General features: G+C 44.1%; 1 protein-coding gene across 1 annotated transcript in view; it reads left to right on the top strand.

Annotated features, from left to right (window-relative positions):
* The window catches only part of LOC146620904 (voltage-dependent N-type calcium channel subunit alpha-1B-like), a 149,221-nt gene extending 133,312 nt beyond the window's left edge, over window positions 1-15,909 (top strand). Inside the window, 3 exon segments of the mRNA XM_085367722.1 lie at window positions 14,163-14,644; window positions 14,781-14,903; window positions 15,827-15,909. Coding sequence (XP_085223848.1) covers window positions 14,163-14,644; window positions 14,781-14,903; window positions 15,827-15,909 — 688 coding nt within the window.
* Window positions 15,910-17,871: the final 1,962 nt, after the last annotated feature.

Here is a 17,871-nt window from a genome sequence, read left to right as displayed (position 1 = left end):
GTACTCCAAGGTATTTATAGTCCTCCACAATGTCAACACTGACCCCCTGGATTGAAACAGAGGTCAAGTGTTTCCTGGTCTTCCTGAAGTCCACGATCAGTTCCTTGGTCTTTGCCACGTTGAGCTGCAGATGATTCTGCTCACACCACGTGACAAAGGAGTCGACCACAGCCCGGTACTCTGTCTCATCATCCCTGCTGATGCATCCAACCACCGCAGAGTCATCAGAAAACTTCTGAAGATGGCAGGTCTCTGTGCAGTGGCTGAAGTCTGTGGTGTAGAGGGTGAAGAGGAAGGGGGAGAGGACAGTCCCCTGTGGTGCCCCTGTGTTGCTGATCACCTTGTCAGACACACACTGTGGGAGACGTACATATTGTGGTCTTCCTGTCAGGTAATCAACAATCCAGGACACCAGAGAAGCATCCACCTGCATCGCTGCTAACTTATCACCCAGGAGGGTCGGCCTGATGGTGTTGAAAGCACTGGAAAAGTCAAAAAACATGACTCTCACAGTGCTCGCCGGCTGGTCCAGATGGGTGTAGACACGATTGAGCAGGTAGATGATGGCGTCCTCAGTTCCGAGACGAGGCTGATAAGCAAACTGAAGGGGATCCAGATGTGGTCTTACTATGGGTCGCAGCTGGTCCAGGATGAGCCTTTCCAGGGTCTTCATGATGTGAGAGGTCAGTGCCACGGGCCTGTAATCCTGGGGGCCACTGGGACGTGGCGTCTTTGGTACAGGGACGAGGCATGATGTCTTCCACATCACTGGGACCCTCTGCAGACTCAGACTCAGCATAAACAGTTTATGAAAGACTCCACACAGCTGAGGGGCACAGGTCTTGAGGACAAGGGGACTCACTCCGTCTGGTCCAGCAGACTTGCCTGAGTGAAGTCTCCTCATTTGCATCTCAACCTGGTATTGAGTGAAGGTGATGGGTGGGGGAGGGGTGTCAGGAATCTCACAGGAGGCAACAGCGCCATGTGAAGAGAGAGGCTGGCACAGTGGTGTGGCTCTGGATTCCAGGCTGACTACAGGTGAGGTTGTGGGGGTGGGAGCAGACACTGTGGTGTCAAATCTATTGAAAAACAGATTCAACTCGTTGGCTCTATTCTCACCTCCCTCAGCTCCCCTGCTGTTGGTTGGCCTGAATCCAGTGATGGTCTTCATGCCCCTCCACACCTCTCTCATGCTGTTCTGCTGGAGTTTCCACTCCAGCTTCCTCCTGTAATTGTCCTTAGCCTCTCTGATCTTGTCCTTTAGTAACACCTGGATCTTCCTCACCTCCTCTTTGTTGCCCCCTCTGAAAGCCCTCTTCTTGTTGTTGAGGAGGGCTTTGATGTCCTTAGTCACCCACGGCTTGTTATTTGGGTAACAATGAACAGTCTGAGCTGGAACAATGGAGTCGGTGCAGAAAGTTATGTAGTCTGTGATACACTAAGTAAGCCCATTGATGTCCTCGGCGTGAGGCTCACAGAGTGTTTCCCAGTCGGTCACCTCGAAACAGCCCTGTAGTTCCGCTATTGCCTCCTCTGACCACCTCCTAACAGTCCTGGTGGTCACAGGTTCCCTCCTCACAATTGGCACATAGCGGGGGGTGAGGTGAATCAGGTTATGATCTGACCTACCAAGTGGGGGGAGGGAGGAGGAGCTGTATGCATCCTTGACGTTAGCATACAGTAAGTCTAAAATTTCCTCTCCCCTGGTGGGACAGTCCACATATTGTTTGAATGTTGGTAGTGTATTGTCCAGTGATACATGGTTGAAGTCACCCGAGATCACAATAAAGGCATTCGGGTGCTGAGTCTGTAACCGAGCTATTGCAGAGTGGATAGTGTCACATGCAGCTGTGGGGTTAGCAGAGCGAGGAACATAAACAGCCACCAAGATGACGTGAGAGAATTCCCTGGGTAAATAATACGGCCTGAGTCCAACAGCACACAGTTCAGTGTCCGGGCAACAAATCCTTTCCTTGATTGTTATGTTGGCAGGGTTACACCACCGGTTGTTAACTAAAACAGCAAGCCCACCTCCTTTCCGCTTACCGCTAGCGATGCTGTCCCTGTCCACCCGAACAGTGTGGAAGCCTTCCACGGAAGCATTCTCGTCGGGAATGTCCTGGTGCAGCCATGATTCGGTGAAACACATCAGGCTACACTCTCGGTATTCCCTCTGACTCCGTACCAGTGCTGAGAGCTCGTCGATTTTAATTGCCAACGATCGCACATTTCCCATCACGATAGACGGCAGACACGGTTTATACCTCCTCCTCGCTTCGAGCCTCCGCTGTCTCACCGTCACCTTTTTTCTTCTTTTCTGTCCTTGACCTCTGCATCCCCGATGTGTTTTCCTCCAAATTTCAGCTGGTACTTCTGCGGGCCTGGCCAGCGAGCCGGCCGGCATCAGGGCGATCAGCTGATCTCTGGAGTAAACAGTCCGTGAGTGTAGGAGATGTGCCGCGGTTCCGTTCCTTGATAAAAGTAACAGTTCCACGGCCACCAGAAGAACAAAAACTCTCTCAATCCACATGATTGAGTAAGAGATAGAAAACGGATGAAAATACAAGTCAGAAAAAAAAAGAATACGTAAGAAAAAAGAGCTAAACTAAGAGAAAAGCAGGAGCGACTGTAACAGGCTGCACGCTGGTTGGCGCATGCGCACTATTAAAGTTAGTATACTAACTTTGTCATTCAAAAGTTGCATGAAAATCCCCCGCAGTTTAGTGTAGGTAAACAGGTTAGGTTGCCCTGCTGTGGTGAATTTATAGTAAAGTACTTGGATGGACTGGTGCCCAGTGGCTGTGGTGTTCATGGACTGATCTTAGGGTTCCCCACCTCCTTTAACCATTGAATATAGTATTATTTTTTTCTGTTTAGTTGTGGAGGCAAAGCCAAAAAAAGTTTGTGTCTCCATGATTGATCATGCTGTATAAGTTAACTTTGCAAAAGAACAGCTGGTATTGTCCTTCAAACTGCTACTTTTTACTTTCTGTCTTTGAGTGCATTTTTGTACTTTTTGTACCTCTACTATCAACGTTTTGTCAGCAATCAAGAGGACCTGTTATCCTGGCCTTATATTAACTTAGACAGAACTTAGAATGAAGATACTGTAAGTCTGAACAGCTGAAAGACACAAGTGTGTTCATTACCCATTCCCAGACTATGAAACCATGGCCATTATGGCAGAAATTGAAAGCAGATACTTGTGGCTGATAGTGATTTTTATCAGTAGTCAATAATTAGTTCTGACTAAACAGATATTCTGTTATTCCACACAGTTTGCTCAGCTGTGATTTGCACTCTGCTGCAATTACATTAAACTGTTTTGAGAATAGAAGCATGAATCAGAGCTGCTGTTTTATCTTCTAAATTATCTTAAGCATCTTTTCTGCATTGTTTTCATATTTGTTGCATAGTGGATAACATATAGTATGCCAGTGTTGCTCTGCTTAGCCAATATTGACTTACTGACACATTCTTGTTGAAAATAACAGTTTGGCCAATAATTGATATCTATACCCTTTTTTGTTTGTTTTGTTTTTCTCAATGGCCACTAACATCAATGGATATCATTTCCTTATTGGCAAGTGGCAGTAAACAAGGAAAATGTTGGCCGATGTCTGCCCAGTGAGCGGGCGCCTCCCTGCTTATAAGAGTGAAACAAGTTAGGTTTCTTTACAGTTACACTTTACAATTAGGTAAACGATTTATGATTAGTTACCAAGGAACAAATGAAAAATGAATGAGAAACTAACTGTTACAGTTATTGAGAAGACGTTAAAGAGAGAAGACGTTAAAGATATTTAACCAGCTTAAAAAACTAAAGGCAGATGTTGTTTTAGTACAAGCCAGCACGTGGATGAGGGAGATCGGAGGCAGGACGAGGAGAGACCCGAGGTGGCCGCCGGTCCGAGCGTCAGGTGAACTGAACTTCAGGTAAGAAGTTATGACCTGCAGTCTGTCTGGGTCAGATATAAACCAAGTTTAGGTGAAGTTTATTTTCATTGTGCTGACTTTTTACAGTCAGTTGCAATAACTCGTACTGCGTACTAGCTAGCATGACGGAGTTTCTATACAGCTGGGTGGGTGCTATGATGTTACTGATGTTGAACTTTATTTAATTCATAAGGTTAGTTAGTAGAGCTGCCAACCGTCCCGTAAAAAGACTGAATCGTCCCGCATTCAGAGAAATTATTACGCGTTTCGTGTTGAGCTGAGAGGGGACGCAGTTTGTCCCGGACTTCAGCTAGAATGAAAAAAGACACAAAGGTGGAGTTATTCTTTGTCTTTGCTGCACAGCTGCCTCTTCTTCTCTCATTCCCCCCCCCCCCCTGTTGCTAGTCAATCATGAAACTGATCAATGATCAGCTGATCGGCTTTTCTCTCTTGTTTGTTTATCGCCCACTTTGCGCCGAAAAGAGAAAACCGCCGGATGTCGCACTAAATAACAGCAGCATGTTTAAGCTTGATCAGCTGTTGTTAGAATTTATTTAATATTCATTTCTAGTATCAGCTGAGGTTTGCTGGAGCCACAGCTGGTCATGATATCGGTTTGGTTATCTGGTGAGAGGGAAACAAGAAGATGAAACCAGGAGATGTCCTTACTGAATCATCAGAGCTGAACAGGTGATGGAGAAACAGGTTTACCTTTTAGGTGACATGAATGAGTTGAAGGGAAGTTATGAACTGTTTCTGAGAGACAAAAAACACCAATGTCATTTTCTAAATAGCTGACAGCTGGTAACTGTGCAGGGGCGGGTCTAGCAAAGTTTTGCCAGGGGGCCAGGTGGGGCATTAACAGGGAAAGGGGGGCACAAAGAAATACTTTCTTATTTTCATTTAAAATGTCTGGCTGTTATTAAATAATTATCTGAATCTTACAACCAAAGTTTTTAGCTGGTGTAAAATGTATAGAAATCATACATATACCAACAAGACTGTACATCACTGTCACAATCGCGTTTGTTTTCACTCAAAGGCTTTATGGCTTTAATACCTGGTGGGCCGGTCTGTAGTCAAAATGCCCGGGCTGTTTTTTTGTCCCAGTTCAGCCCTGGGCACGACACGCAGTGAATTAATCTGAGAAGGTGCATCAAAAAATAAATGGCCGCGCCAGCGGTGCACATCGCAAATCAGCTCGCATAGACACATTAGTTGTGCCTCTTCTTAATGACGGTATCTTAACTAACAACCCCAAGTACCAGATTCAACTTGTAATTGGCTAAAAATAACTTAGCCTACTGGTAAGAGGGGCGTTGTTAGCTTTCCACATTCCGATACTTCAAAAGCTTCAGGAGCTGTCCGCTCAGCGCAGCATCAGCACCATGGAAATACACGGATACATCCGTAGACTCGAGACACAATGCATTTTTGGGACTTTCAGGTGTATGGACCAATGTTTTATTTTCTGATCAAACCAGAAATCTTTAATGAGCAGCTAGATTTGTCTCGCATTAACTGGCTGAGTTAACGCCAGTTAATGCAACATTGAAGCAGCTGGAATCCACAGCTGTGCGTGTTCATGGAGCTTGCATTTTCACCTGCTGGACATCACTACCTGAAGTTTAACTGTCTTCAGAACATTGCAGAGGCCTTGACAGTATTTGACTCTACATATCTGTGTGAGCAGATTTTCTCTCACATGAGTGTCCTCAGGTAGCCGTCTGAATGCTGGACACTTGGAGACCTGTGTCTCTGAGTGGGAGACCAGAGATCATATTAACATGTGTGTCTCTGTACTAACAGACATGCCATATTGGCTTAGTTTATTTCTCTTATCATTCTTGTGAGGAGACCATAAATAGCATTTGCGTTTTCTGTTGCACAGTCCTTTTGCTGTTATGGAGTTACATAACAGCAAATGGACAAGAACGCTCAGGCTACGTCCACACGTACACGGGTATTTTTGAAAGCGGAGATTTTCCATTTTCGTTTTAAAAAATAATCCCGTCCACAGGGAAAGGCAGAAATGAAGGAAAATGCTGCTAGGAACATACCAAAGCAACAGGTGGCGATATATTCCTAACCGTGCAGAAATGTTGGTCAATCAGAAGTCTAGAAGCCTCGGTGGGAAAAAGTAAACAAAGCTGGACATAGAAGCAGAACCGAGTCGTATGTGTGGAGGGACAGTAACTGTGTGTGTGTATATGTAAGCATTTAAACACTGCAGAGAGTACAAGTAACAGTATTGTAGAAATTTATTTCACCGAAACAATAACGTGGCGCACAGTGTTACGTCAAAAAATGCGCACACCTTTGACGCTGCGTTTTCTCCGTTTTCTCCGTTTTTCTCGTCCACACGTAAATGCAAAAATGGAGTTTTCAAAAATATCCACTCTGGACGGAGTTTTTAAAAATCTCAGTTTTCAGTGACCAAAAACGCTGTTTACGTGTGGACGAAAGGTGCAAACGCATAGAAAAATCTGCGTTTTCAAAAATACCCAGGTACGTGTGGACGTAACCTCAGGCTCTCTGTGAGCAATTTCTTAATCATTTTAGTGGAAAAGTTTTATTACTGAAGGCTTCACACTCTCACTCTCTTGTGCTTTAGGATGCATGTCCACCTTTTCTCACTTTGAGCTGTTATCACTCCTCACTCTTAAGGGAATAATTGAACAACTGAGAAACTCAAATTCTGTGCACGATATCCTTCCATCCCGAATTATCAAGGAAGGTTTTGAGGAAATTGGGCCTTGCATCTTATTCTTAATGAATTTATCATTGTTTGTGGGCTGTGTCCCGAGTGCCTTTAAACATGTGGCAGTGCACCCCATTCTTAAAAAAAGTAATTTCGATCAGAAAGACCCTGACAATTATAGGCCAATCTCGAAGCTTCCGTTTTTATCAAAAAATTTTAGAGAAAGCCTTCTTTCTCCAAATACAGGCTTACTTAGTTGCAAATAATATCACTGACAAATACCAGTCTGGCTTTAAGCCACACCATAGCACTGAAACGGCACTGCTAAGAGTCTATAATGATCTTCTTGTATTTGCTGACTCTGGTCACCTTGCCGTTTAAGTTTCATTGGATCTGTCTTCAGCCTTTGGCATGGTTGATCATAATATACTCTTGAGGAGGCTAGAGCATGTTGTAGGCATCAAGTGTTCTGCCCTTAACTGGTTTAATTCTTACCTCACAGATAGATCCTTCTCTGTTGTGATGGGAGGATACTCTTCCTCTGTTGCCCCTCTCTGCTGTGGTGTGCCCCAGGGGGTCTGTATTGGGCCCTTTATTATTCTCTTTGTATATGCTACCCTTGGGCTCCATATGTGAAAAATACAATATTTCTTATCACTGTTACGCTGATGACATTCAAATCTATTGTCAACTGGCTGATGATTTATCAGCATCACTGAACTCCTGTACGATTGCCTGAGAGAGGTTAAAGATTGGCTGTCAGAAAATTCTCTCATTTTAAATGAGAGAAAAACTGAAGTTATGGTGTTCGACCACCATATTCCTCGAGACCAGCTTGTTGCCCTGCTGGGGCCCCTAGCTAACTCTCTCTCTCTCTGATTCTATGCGTAACCTGGGTGTCTATTTGGATAGCTCCTTTAAGCTCGATAAGCAAGTATCATCTGGAGTTAAATCTGTTTTTTTTTCAACTGCGCCAGATTTCTAAAGCTAAGCATTATATACCACACAGGGACCTGGAAAAACTTATCCACGCTTTTGTGACCTCCGGGTGAGATTATTGTAATTCTACTGTGGTCTCCAAGCCTTCTCTCTTCGATGGCTGCAACTTGTTCAGAATGCTGCGGCTCGCCTTCTTACTGGAACTAGAAAATTTGACCCTATTACTCTGGCTCTTGTTGATCTACACTGGTTACCAATCAAATATTGCATTGAGTTTAAAATCTTGCTACTCACTTTTAAAATCCTGAATAACATTGCGCCCAGCTATCTCACTGACCTCCTCAATTTGTACACTCCTTGTCGTGCATTAAGATCATCAGGTCAATTACTCCTGGCCCAACCTAAGTTCAGACTGAAGACCAGAGGCGATCGTGCCTTTGCTTCAGCTGCACCCAACCTTTGGAATAGCCTCCCTGCTTCTATTCGAGCCTTGGACTCTATCCAATCCTTTAAATCAAGATTAAAAGCATATTTATTTGACTTTGCTTTCCTGACCAGTTAATACCCTTTTAAATCCTTTAAATTTTAAACTTTTAAATCTTTTATTAAATTTATTATTTTTTATTAATTTTACTGCTGTTTTTGTCTTCTTAGCAGATTTTGTATTTATCTAACTCTCCTGGTCTGTTAGTGCCTCTATCCTGTCTGTGCTAGTGCCCAATTTGTACCCTTTTATTGACTTATGTTGACTCTACATATTACTGTGAAGCACTTTGGTGTGCCTTCGGGTTTTTAAATGTGCTATATAAATAAAATTGTATTGTATAGTATTGTTATGGATAAAAAGTGTTGTTTTTTTTTGTTTCAAAATAGCTGATAACTATTTGCTGATAGCTGCAAACATCTGCGAACAAATATAATTCTATAAAGTGGTTCTATATAGTGTGTAACTGTTAATATAGAGTGTTATTAAATTTATTGCTAATGCAATCATATCACTCTCTGAACACCTAAATTGCTCACTTGTTCGCTTGCTCACTTTCAGGAAAACATTCTCCTTGTACAATTTAGTGTCTTTGATCTACATGTTCCTCCTCCTATGAGTTTCCCTAAAGCTAATTTGCCTTCTCTGTGCTTTTGCCTTTTCTGTCCATTTGAAATTCCTTCTCTCCCTCTGTGTATTTCAATGTTGCTCCCTTTATGTGTTTGTAGGAGTTATGTCTGCACCCCAGTCCATCACTACCTGAGGTAAAAACCCAGTTGTCTGTGAACAAGGTGGATGACAGTGCCAGTTACATGCATACATGATCATAGTGTCATCATTGACATTCTGAAAGCAAGAATGCTTAAGTAAAACAGCTGCCCTGCATTCTCATCATACATACTATGTTGCAGGCTTTCTGTTCATCCAACAAGTCCAGTTCCATGTTTTCCATCCACCTCTTAACATGAGTGTAGTGCAATGTGTTGAGCACAAGGAATACACTTGCAGGATGATGGCATTTTAAAAACCTGGGATAAAGTTTGTCCTTAACTGTGTTGTGATCAGATTGGCTTCCTGACATTAATGACACTGAAATATATAATTTCCCATTATTAAAATCTAAATGGTTCAGTGTAGGTCATACACTTTGAACAGTGTATGCTTCCAGCCATTTCAAAGCCGCGTATTAAACACAAATTGACAAAAAAATCATAGGATGTCAAAGCATGGTAATGTAGCCATGCTTGGCCAGTTGAGGCATATTCATGAATGAGCTGTCTCCACAGTATACTGTGATAAATTTAGCTTGTTGTTGAAAGCTCCATTGCACCTTCGTCATACAGTAAATTATTTTGCATGTAGGTACTCTGTCTGCCATGATGTAAACTAGAGTCAGTGTTGGGGAGTAACGGAATACATGTACCGGCATTACGTATTTAAAATACAAAATATGAGTAACTGTATGCCGTTACAGTTACTGTTTTAAATGGTGATATTCAGAATATAGTTACTATTCTGCCCTCACTAGGGTGTGAAGCTGGTTTCTAGCTTGGCAGAAGCTTGGCAGATAGCTAACAGGTCCACAATAAACATCCAGGAGTCAGCGGATAGGTTTTAGATGTTTACTGTAGAAGCACTGTAAAACTGGTACGGAAACAAAAATAAAATATTACATTTCTGCTGTAATTGCATTTTCTTTACAACATCAAACATCAAGCCATGAATTACAATGTATATAACACATAAACACGAGCATATCTAGACTTCACTGTTTATTAGGCCCACGCATTTAGCTATTAGCTTAATGCTAACATTACACAGGAAATCCCATAGACGGGCTAGCGTGTTAGCATCACGGCCGTTTTTCCTCACAAAAGAAAGTTTCTCACACAAAACTCTAAACTGCTACACAAAACTAACGCTGGAAAGCTTACAAAATAGATAGCAACTACTTACAGGCATGTGCTCTCTCAGGCTCAGCAAGAAAAAGCAAACGAACAGTGGAACAGACAACAGTTTGGCTAAAGGACTGTTTTTCCCTGGCAAGTCGGCTGGTACAAAAAACACACACCCAAATTATCATGCCTGCCTTAAAGGGGCAGCACACTCCCTGCCTGGTATAGAGTACTATACCACTATGTCCCTCTTAGTAACAACACAACTTCAGTGGTGGGTCTCGAATACACCCTGGGGGTGCTTCCTTGAACAACTCTACCCTCCACTTTCCAGACCCTGCTGTCTTGACCCGGAAAGGTATTTACCGCAAGTCCTGTGGGCCATTGATTTCGTTTAACCTCTTTCCTTTAGGAGCACAACATCTCCAACTTGCAGGCTGGCTTGTTCTGCTTGCCATTTCCTTCTCGGCTGGAGTGTCATCAGGTACTCTTGACGCCATCTTTTCCAGAAGGAATCCACAAGGCTTTGAACTTGCTTCCACTGACTTTGGTAGAGATCCTTGAGGTCAATGTCTTCCAAAGGAGCAGACACAGAGTCCACCTTTTGTGTTAAAAGCATAGCAGGGGTGAGTATGGTTGGGATGTCTGGATTGGAAGACACAGGGACTATTGGCCGGGCATTCATGATAGCTGCGACCTCTGCCATCAGCGTGGTGAGCACTTTGTGTGAAAGACTAGGGGAATGTATCTTGAGCAACATACTATCCAAAATGCGGCAAGTCATCCCTATCATTTTTTCTCAAACCAACTTGGGTGAAAGGAGGAGATTGGGTCAACCAATCAGTAGGTAAGTTGGACATTTTTTGTTTTCCCAGACTTCCTCTTGCTCGAGTGCCTTCAGTGAGTCTCTCCAAGACATCCACTGTGCCACTTTTTCAGCAGGTATTGGGGTGTCCCAATCACAATGCTCAGTGCATAGCTCTCTGACTATAGCCTCGCCCTGGACTATAATAGGAGCTGCAAACCCCAACGGGTCGAATATGTTGTTAACTGTGGAAGAAATACCTCTACGGGTAAACGGCTTCTCCTCCTGGGAGACAAGAAAGATAAAGCTGTCGGTTTGAAGGTGCCAGTTGAGACCTAAGCTTCTCTGCATAGGCAACGGATCCACACCTAGCTCTAGGTCTTTCAGCTCTTTAGCACGTTCCTCAGGTGGAAACGCCTCCACTACTACGTCGTGGTTGGAGGCTATCTTATATAGCCGTATGTTGGAATCAGCCAACATCTCCTTGGTTTCCTTCAGGTCTCGGATGGCGTTGTCATTGGTGGGGAAGGAAGCAAGACCACTGTCCACGTAGAAGTTATTTAGAACAAACTGTTTTGCCTCTGCACTGTGGTCTTCCTGTCCTTGCAGAGCTGCTCTTCTCAAGCTGTATATGCCAACAGCGGGAGAGGGGCTGTTGCCGAATACGTGCACGGTCATCCTATACTCCGTGATGCGCTTGGTGGGGTCATTGTCCTCGAACCAGAGGAAATGTAAGAAGTCTCTGTGATCATGGCAGACTTTGAAGCAATAGAACATCTGTTCTATGTCTGCTGCCACTGCTACAGGTTCCTTGCGGAAGCGGATGAGGACTCCTAAAAGTGAATTATTCAAGTCAGGGCCACTCAGCAGGATGTCATTCAGTGAGACACCATCATGCTTAGTGCTGGAGTCGAGCACTACCCGTACTTGACCTGGTTTGCACGGATGATAAACTCCGAAGATTGGCAAATACCAGCACTCTTGTTCACCAGTGGGTGGTGGTACTGGTTCAGCATGACCTGCCTCAAAGATCTTCTTTCATGTCTGGCTTCTTCTCCAGCATGTGCCGTAATGTCAAAAGACTCTTGACTGCTTGGGCTCGGTTGTTAGGGAGTTTGCGCCTTGGTTACCTGAAGGGTAGTGGTGCCACCCAACTATTCGAGTCGTCCATGAAGACCTCGTTGTCCATTATTTCCAGAAAGACTTTGTCTTCCACAGACATAGCAGGCTTGTTGTCGTGTGGCGTTTGCTGGAAGACCCCTTTACCAAGGCTGTCTTTCCCATCAAATAGGATTTCGGATGCGTTAGCTCCTGGAAACTGACGATGCTGCTCTGGAGTGTCAAGCTTCTCTTTGATAAGTAGACTGTTAGTGCAAGGGTCGAACAGAGATGTACGACCGTTACTCAGCACGTTGCACCGATAGACGTTTACAAACTCTTGTTTGTGGGCTTTTCCGAGACAAACCTCTCCCACAATCACCTATTCCAAGTCGAGATGCTGGGCGTAGGGGGCATCGTGGGGTCCATTGTATCACTCTTGTGTGCCTGTGGTACATCTCGACCGAGCAAGATCAGGATGCTTGCTGATGGATCTATAGCCGGGATTTTATCCACAACCCGCTTGAAATGTGGATAATGTCTGACGATCTCAGGTGTGGGGATTTCAGACTTATCATCAGGGAGCCTGTCACATTCGATTAAGGTGGGGAGTAGTCTTACCATCTAATGACTCCATGATGAAATTGTTGGCTCGGCGCCCTGTTGTTTCAATAACTCCTGAGCAGGTCTTCAAGGTGTATGCTGCCGTGCCCTCTGTAACTCCAAAGAGCTCAAAAAACTCTGTTCTTGCCAAGGACTTATTGCTCTGCTCGTCGAGAACAATGTACGCCTTAACAGCTTTCTCCCTCTGGCCAGCTGGATAAACTCTGACAAGACAGATTTTGGAGCACGACTTTGCTCTGACGGTAGTCCCACAAATGTCTGTGCATTTTGCTGTGACAGCTTGAGGTGCTTCTTCTCCTTGCTCCCCGCCTTGCTCTCTTGTGGTTACAGGAGTCTCTGATATCCAGGGGGCAGGCCCTGGGTGTAGCGCAGTAAGGTGGTTCTCACTCTTGCACTCTCTGCACTGAACATTTTTGTGGCAGTCTTTCGCTGGATGAGTGAATGAAGCGCAGCACTTAAAGCAAATATTGTTCTCTTTAAGATAAGCTTTCCTTTCATCCAAAGATTTACTCCTAAACCCACGACAGTTACTTTGTTGAAATAAATAGATTACAGGGCGTTTTTTTCCTGTTTCATATTTTAGGCCTCTCTATTTTTGGACCCAAGCAAAACACTCATTAAGAGACTGTGTGTCTCAATCATGTCACCTCTACTTGTGGCCCGCATAAATGACGTGAAGAAATATTTGTAAAAATTATTATTCAAAAAATTATTCAATACGAAGGCGATAGGCAGAGTGTTTGAGGCATAGCCCTAAAGAATGTGTAGCGTCATGGGCAGTGTAGTCCGTGCTGCAGGGAGAATGGACTGTCATACCCGTTATGTGTCTGTGAGCGAGGGAGGGAGAAAAAGGAGAGTCGAAAGTACAAGTTGTCACCGAACAGAAACGGGAGATGGAAGCATGTAAATATAATAAAAACTGCTGCAGCCAAAAAAGAGTGCCTGACAAGCCCAGTTTTAAGTAAGCAATTAAGACTCAACTGTACACTGTGTTCGTATTTTCTTCCAAAACAATAAGTTCCAGCTTTTCAGCGCCTCTCTCTATCTCTCGCTAGCAAAGTTGACCCAGACAACAAAGTAAAGCTAGTTTTCGGCTACGAGCCCGACATGAACCTGACGTATTAGCCAGAGGTCCCTTTACTACGGTTCAGAACCGCGGACCTGTTTTATATACGCGCAGAATAGTTTTATATTAACATTTAAAAATCTAGTTAGTATTGGTATGGCAAGTAACCTTCAGTAATAGTAAAAAATCACACAGCAATAGTACATTCATGTAGTTGTAAAAAAGCATGACAATATATTAAGCAATCCAAAGTATTCAGAATACTTTACTCTCATTGAGTAATGTAACGGAATACGTTATAAAATACATTTTGGTGCATGTATTCTGTAATCTGTAGTGTAATACATTTTAAAAGTAACCTTCCCAACACTGAATAGCGTATATAGCTAATTTTATGTGCTATGAATTATAAAATGCATACATACTGAATTTGTCACAATGGATACTCTACCTGTCCATTGGAATTGGTTTTGTCATTTGCTGAACTTACAGATTATTGTGACTATTGCATTGGTTTAAAAGTTGATGTTGATGATTCAGAATATATACACTATTTTAGGTTGTAAAATTAATGTTACAGTGGTTATAATTTGTCTTCTTTTTCCATTCTCTAGTAAGGAGCAGCAGAGGTCAGTGAAGACGATGTCGGTGTGGGAACAAAGGGCCAGCCAACTGAGAAAACAGAACCACGCAAGCTGTGAGGCGCTGTACAGTGAGCTAACTTCAGAAGAGCGACTGCACATAGCGTCAGCCCTACACATGCGGCCAGACATGAAGACTCACCTTGACCGGCCGTTGGTTGTTGAGCCCCACAGTGGCAGCAGCCAGCACCACCACAAGAAGACTTGCTTGTCAGAGGAGGCTGACACTGCCTCGGACCCACCTCCCCCTGTGCCTCACCAGCCCCGCCATCAGCACTACCACCGAGACAGAGAACGAAAACAGGAAACTAATGAAAACGGGAGACATCACATCCATCACAGCCGCTCCAAAAACCATGACAGCAGCCGGGACAAACGGGGGAAGAGTGAGAGGTCCCACAGCCGGGAGGGAGGCAGGAAGCACCGCCATCAGTGTTCAGTGGATGACAGTGGAGGTTGGGGGAACGTAGGCGAGAGAGATCACCACCATCATCATTCACACCGGCAGTCCCGAGGTGGCAACGGGACAGTGAGTAGTGGAGGGAGGGGAGAGCGAAGATCTCGCCACAAAGATGGACATTTGTCTAACAGGAATGGAGATAGGAATTCCAGAGGAGGCAGTGGTGCCAGTGGAGAGAGAAGAAGGCATCGCATTCACGGATCCAGGGGACACTCCACAGAATCTAATGACAGAGAGAAGACCCATAGTCAGAGGTAAAAACTATGGTTACATATGGTAATACTGTTGTTCTGTTCACTATTTGATTTCAACTACACAGTGACACTGACAGTGACACTATAAAAAGGCTGGAGCTTGGAATTTGAGCCCAAGGAGGTTACCTATAAGTGTTCAACGATAAATTTATAATATTTCATATCTACAATGAAAATGAGGGTAATTAACTCTGCTCCAAAAATTGGCTACCCTCTGCTACCCCTGGAGGCCATCACCGGATCTTCTTGTATCAAAAAAAAAAAAAAACAGGACCATTTGTTTAACCCGCTGCCCTCTGGTCGGCACAGGTCCCACACCTCCAGACTCACAACCTGCTTCTTCCCTGGGCAATTCGGCCTGATAACAAACACTATCCGCTCACACTCTGCCCCTGACCACTCATCTCACTCTGCCCCTGACAACTCACCTCACCAATATGAGCCATGGTTTGAGTAACCCTCATCACTCGAGCCACCCACACACAGACTCTAGTTAGACCAAGTTCTTTGCACTACTTCCAAGCACTTTGTTTTCCAATGTACGTCTCTCTTGTTTGAAATATATTCTACTAGTTTGTATATATTCCCTTTAATTTTATATATTTCTCCTGTTTATTATTAATTCCTGCTGTCTTACTATTTATATTTTATTGGCACAGTTGGCATGGAGCACACATAATTTAAAATAATTCAATAAAGAGGTGTTCTATTCTATTGTGGGAAAAAATAATAAAAAGGCGACACCCCCTTTTCTCAGTAATAAAGGTGAATTACATGGACACATTATGCCTAGTTATAGGCATAATGTGTGAACCAGAGTTTCCTTGAGTCTCAACCAGAACAAGGAACAATTCCTGCAGAAGTCACAACATTACACAGTACACAGTAGAGGAACTAAGATTATATCTCTTCTTTTGGCACAGGTTTGGCGATTCAGAGGGTGAGTCCTTGGCTATCACCCCCCAGCAAGGCTCTGGGGGCACTAGCTGGCCTCCTGACCATATAGAAGACTCAGATAACCAGAGGAATGTCAGACGAACTAGGCAAACCTCCATCCAGATTCCTCCTGTGACTATCACCTCCCCACCTGGAGAGACCACCCTAATACAAAGTCAGTACCTAACCTATTAACATATACAGTGGCTTGCAAAACTATTCGGCCCCCTTAAACTTTTCTATATTTTGTCACATTACAGCCACAAACATGAATCAGTTTTATTGGAATTCCACGTGAAAGACCAATACAAAGTGGTGTACACGTGAGAAGTGGAACGAAAATCATACATGATTCCAAACATTTTTTACAAATAAATAACTGAAAAGTGAGGTGTGCGTAATTATTCAGCCCCCTGAGTCTTTACTTTGTGGAACCACCTTTTGCTGCAATTACAGCTAGGGATGGGTATCGTTTAGGTTTTATCCGATACCGGTGCCAAATCGGTACTTTTGAAACGGTGCCGGTGCTCAAACGGTGCTCAAACCGGTGCTTAAAGAATGGAGAACACAAAATTGGTCCAAAAACCTCTCATGTTCAGCTGTTTTTTGTAAAAATATAACAATGTTAGCCTTTTCTGCAGCTATGGGGCATATATGGTATCACTCTTGGCTGGAAGCAGTGCTTAAACAATGGAAAAAACACAAACTTTGTCCTAAACCTCTCATGTTTAACTGTTTTCCACTTTTTCTTTGGTCATTTTAGCCTTTTTAGCCAGGGTGAAGGGAGTATCTGCCATCAAACAAGAAGACAGCCGCATGTAGCTATGATGATGTTTGCTAGTTCACCTTACATGCATTAATGTAATAACGTGGTTAGCCTACTCAACGTAAATGAGCTACTCACGCAGAGAAGAACGGCTGCTGCCACCATCATCCGTCATCATTTCTGCTACACTGGCAGGGCTAGGGGCCAGGACTCTCCTCTTCGTGTTTTTGGGGGATGTTGCATAACAGGCAACCCGCCCGCAGTAGATGCGCTCGGTGCGAGGTCTCGCAGCAAGCTATCAAATACGGCGCATTTCTGGGCTTTTAAAAAAAACGCTATGCGTTGCCAGGTGTTTCATCGGATTTGAGGTGTTACCTCCTTTGACAGTATCACAGTATCAGCTTAAAGCACTTGTTGCAGGCTGCTGAGTTTGCATATTTTGCTATGAAGTACAGCCAGACTTTTGACCGCTTCGCCTTGGACATTTTTAATCTGTAGCTCTGCTCTAACAGAACGTACGTACCTGGCCCCGCCTACTATCCTCGGAAACGTAAAATGATTGGCTAGAATCTAAAGTGTATCACAGCTCAGGAAAAAAAAGCACCGAAATAAAGCACCGAAATGTGCGCTGCTTTTCGGTCTGGTTACTACCGTTTATGTCAGAACCGGTGCCATCATGGCACCGGACACCTCCGCCCCAGTCTCAAGTCTGTTGCAGACTCCAAGAGGTTTTCTTCCAAGATTGCCCTGTATTTGGCTCCATCCATCTTCCCATCAACTCTGACCAGCTTCCCTGTCCCTGCTGAAGAGACGCACCCCCAGAGCATGATGCTGCCACCACCATATTTGACAGTGGGGATGGTGTGTTCAGAGTGATGTGCAATGTTAGTTTTCCACCACACATAACGTTTTGCATTGTGGCCAAAACGTTCCATTTTGGTCTCATCTGACCAGAGCATCTTCTTCCACATGTTTGCTGTGTCCCCCACATGACTTGTGGCAAACTGCAAACAGGACTTCTTATGGTTTTCTGTTAACAACGGCTTTCTTCTTGCCCCTCTTCCATAAAGGCCAACTTTGTGCAGTGCATGACTAATAGTTGTCCTATGGACAGATTCCCCCATCTGAGCTGTAGATCTCTGCAGCTCGTCCAGAGTCACCATGGGCCTCTTAGCTGCATTTTTGATCAGTGCTCTCCTTGTTCGTCCTGTGAGTTTAGGTGGACGGCCTTGTCTTGGTAGGCTTACAGTTGTGCCATACTCCTTC

Source organism: Diplotaxodon limnothrissa, linkage group LG12 (genome assembly GCF_057381915.1).
Source record: "Diplotaxodon limnothrissa isolate DT_005_m linkage group LG12, D_limnothrissa_male_GT1.1, whole genome shotgun sequence".
NCBI lineage: Eukaryota > Metazoa > Chordata > Actinopteri > Cichliformes > Cichlidae > Diplotaxodon > Diplotaxodon limnothrissa.
This window is presented reverse-complemented; position numbering and strand designations above follow the sequence as displayed.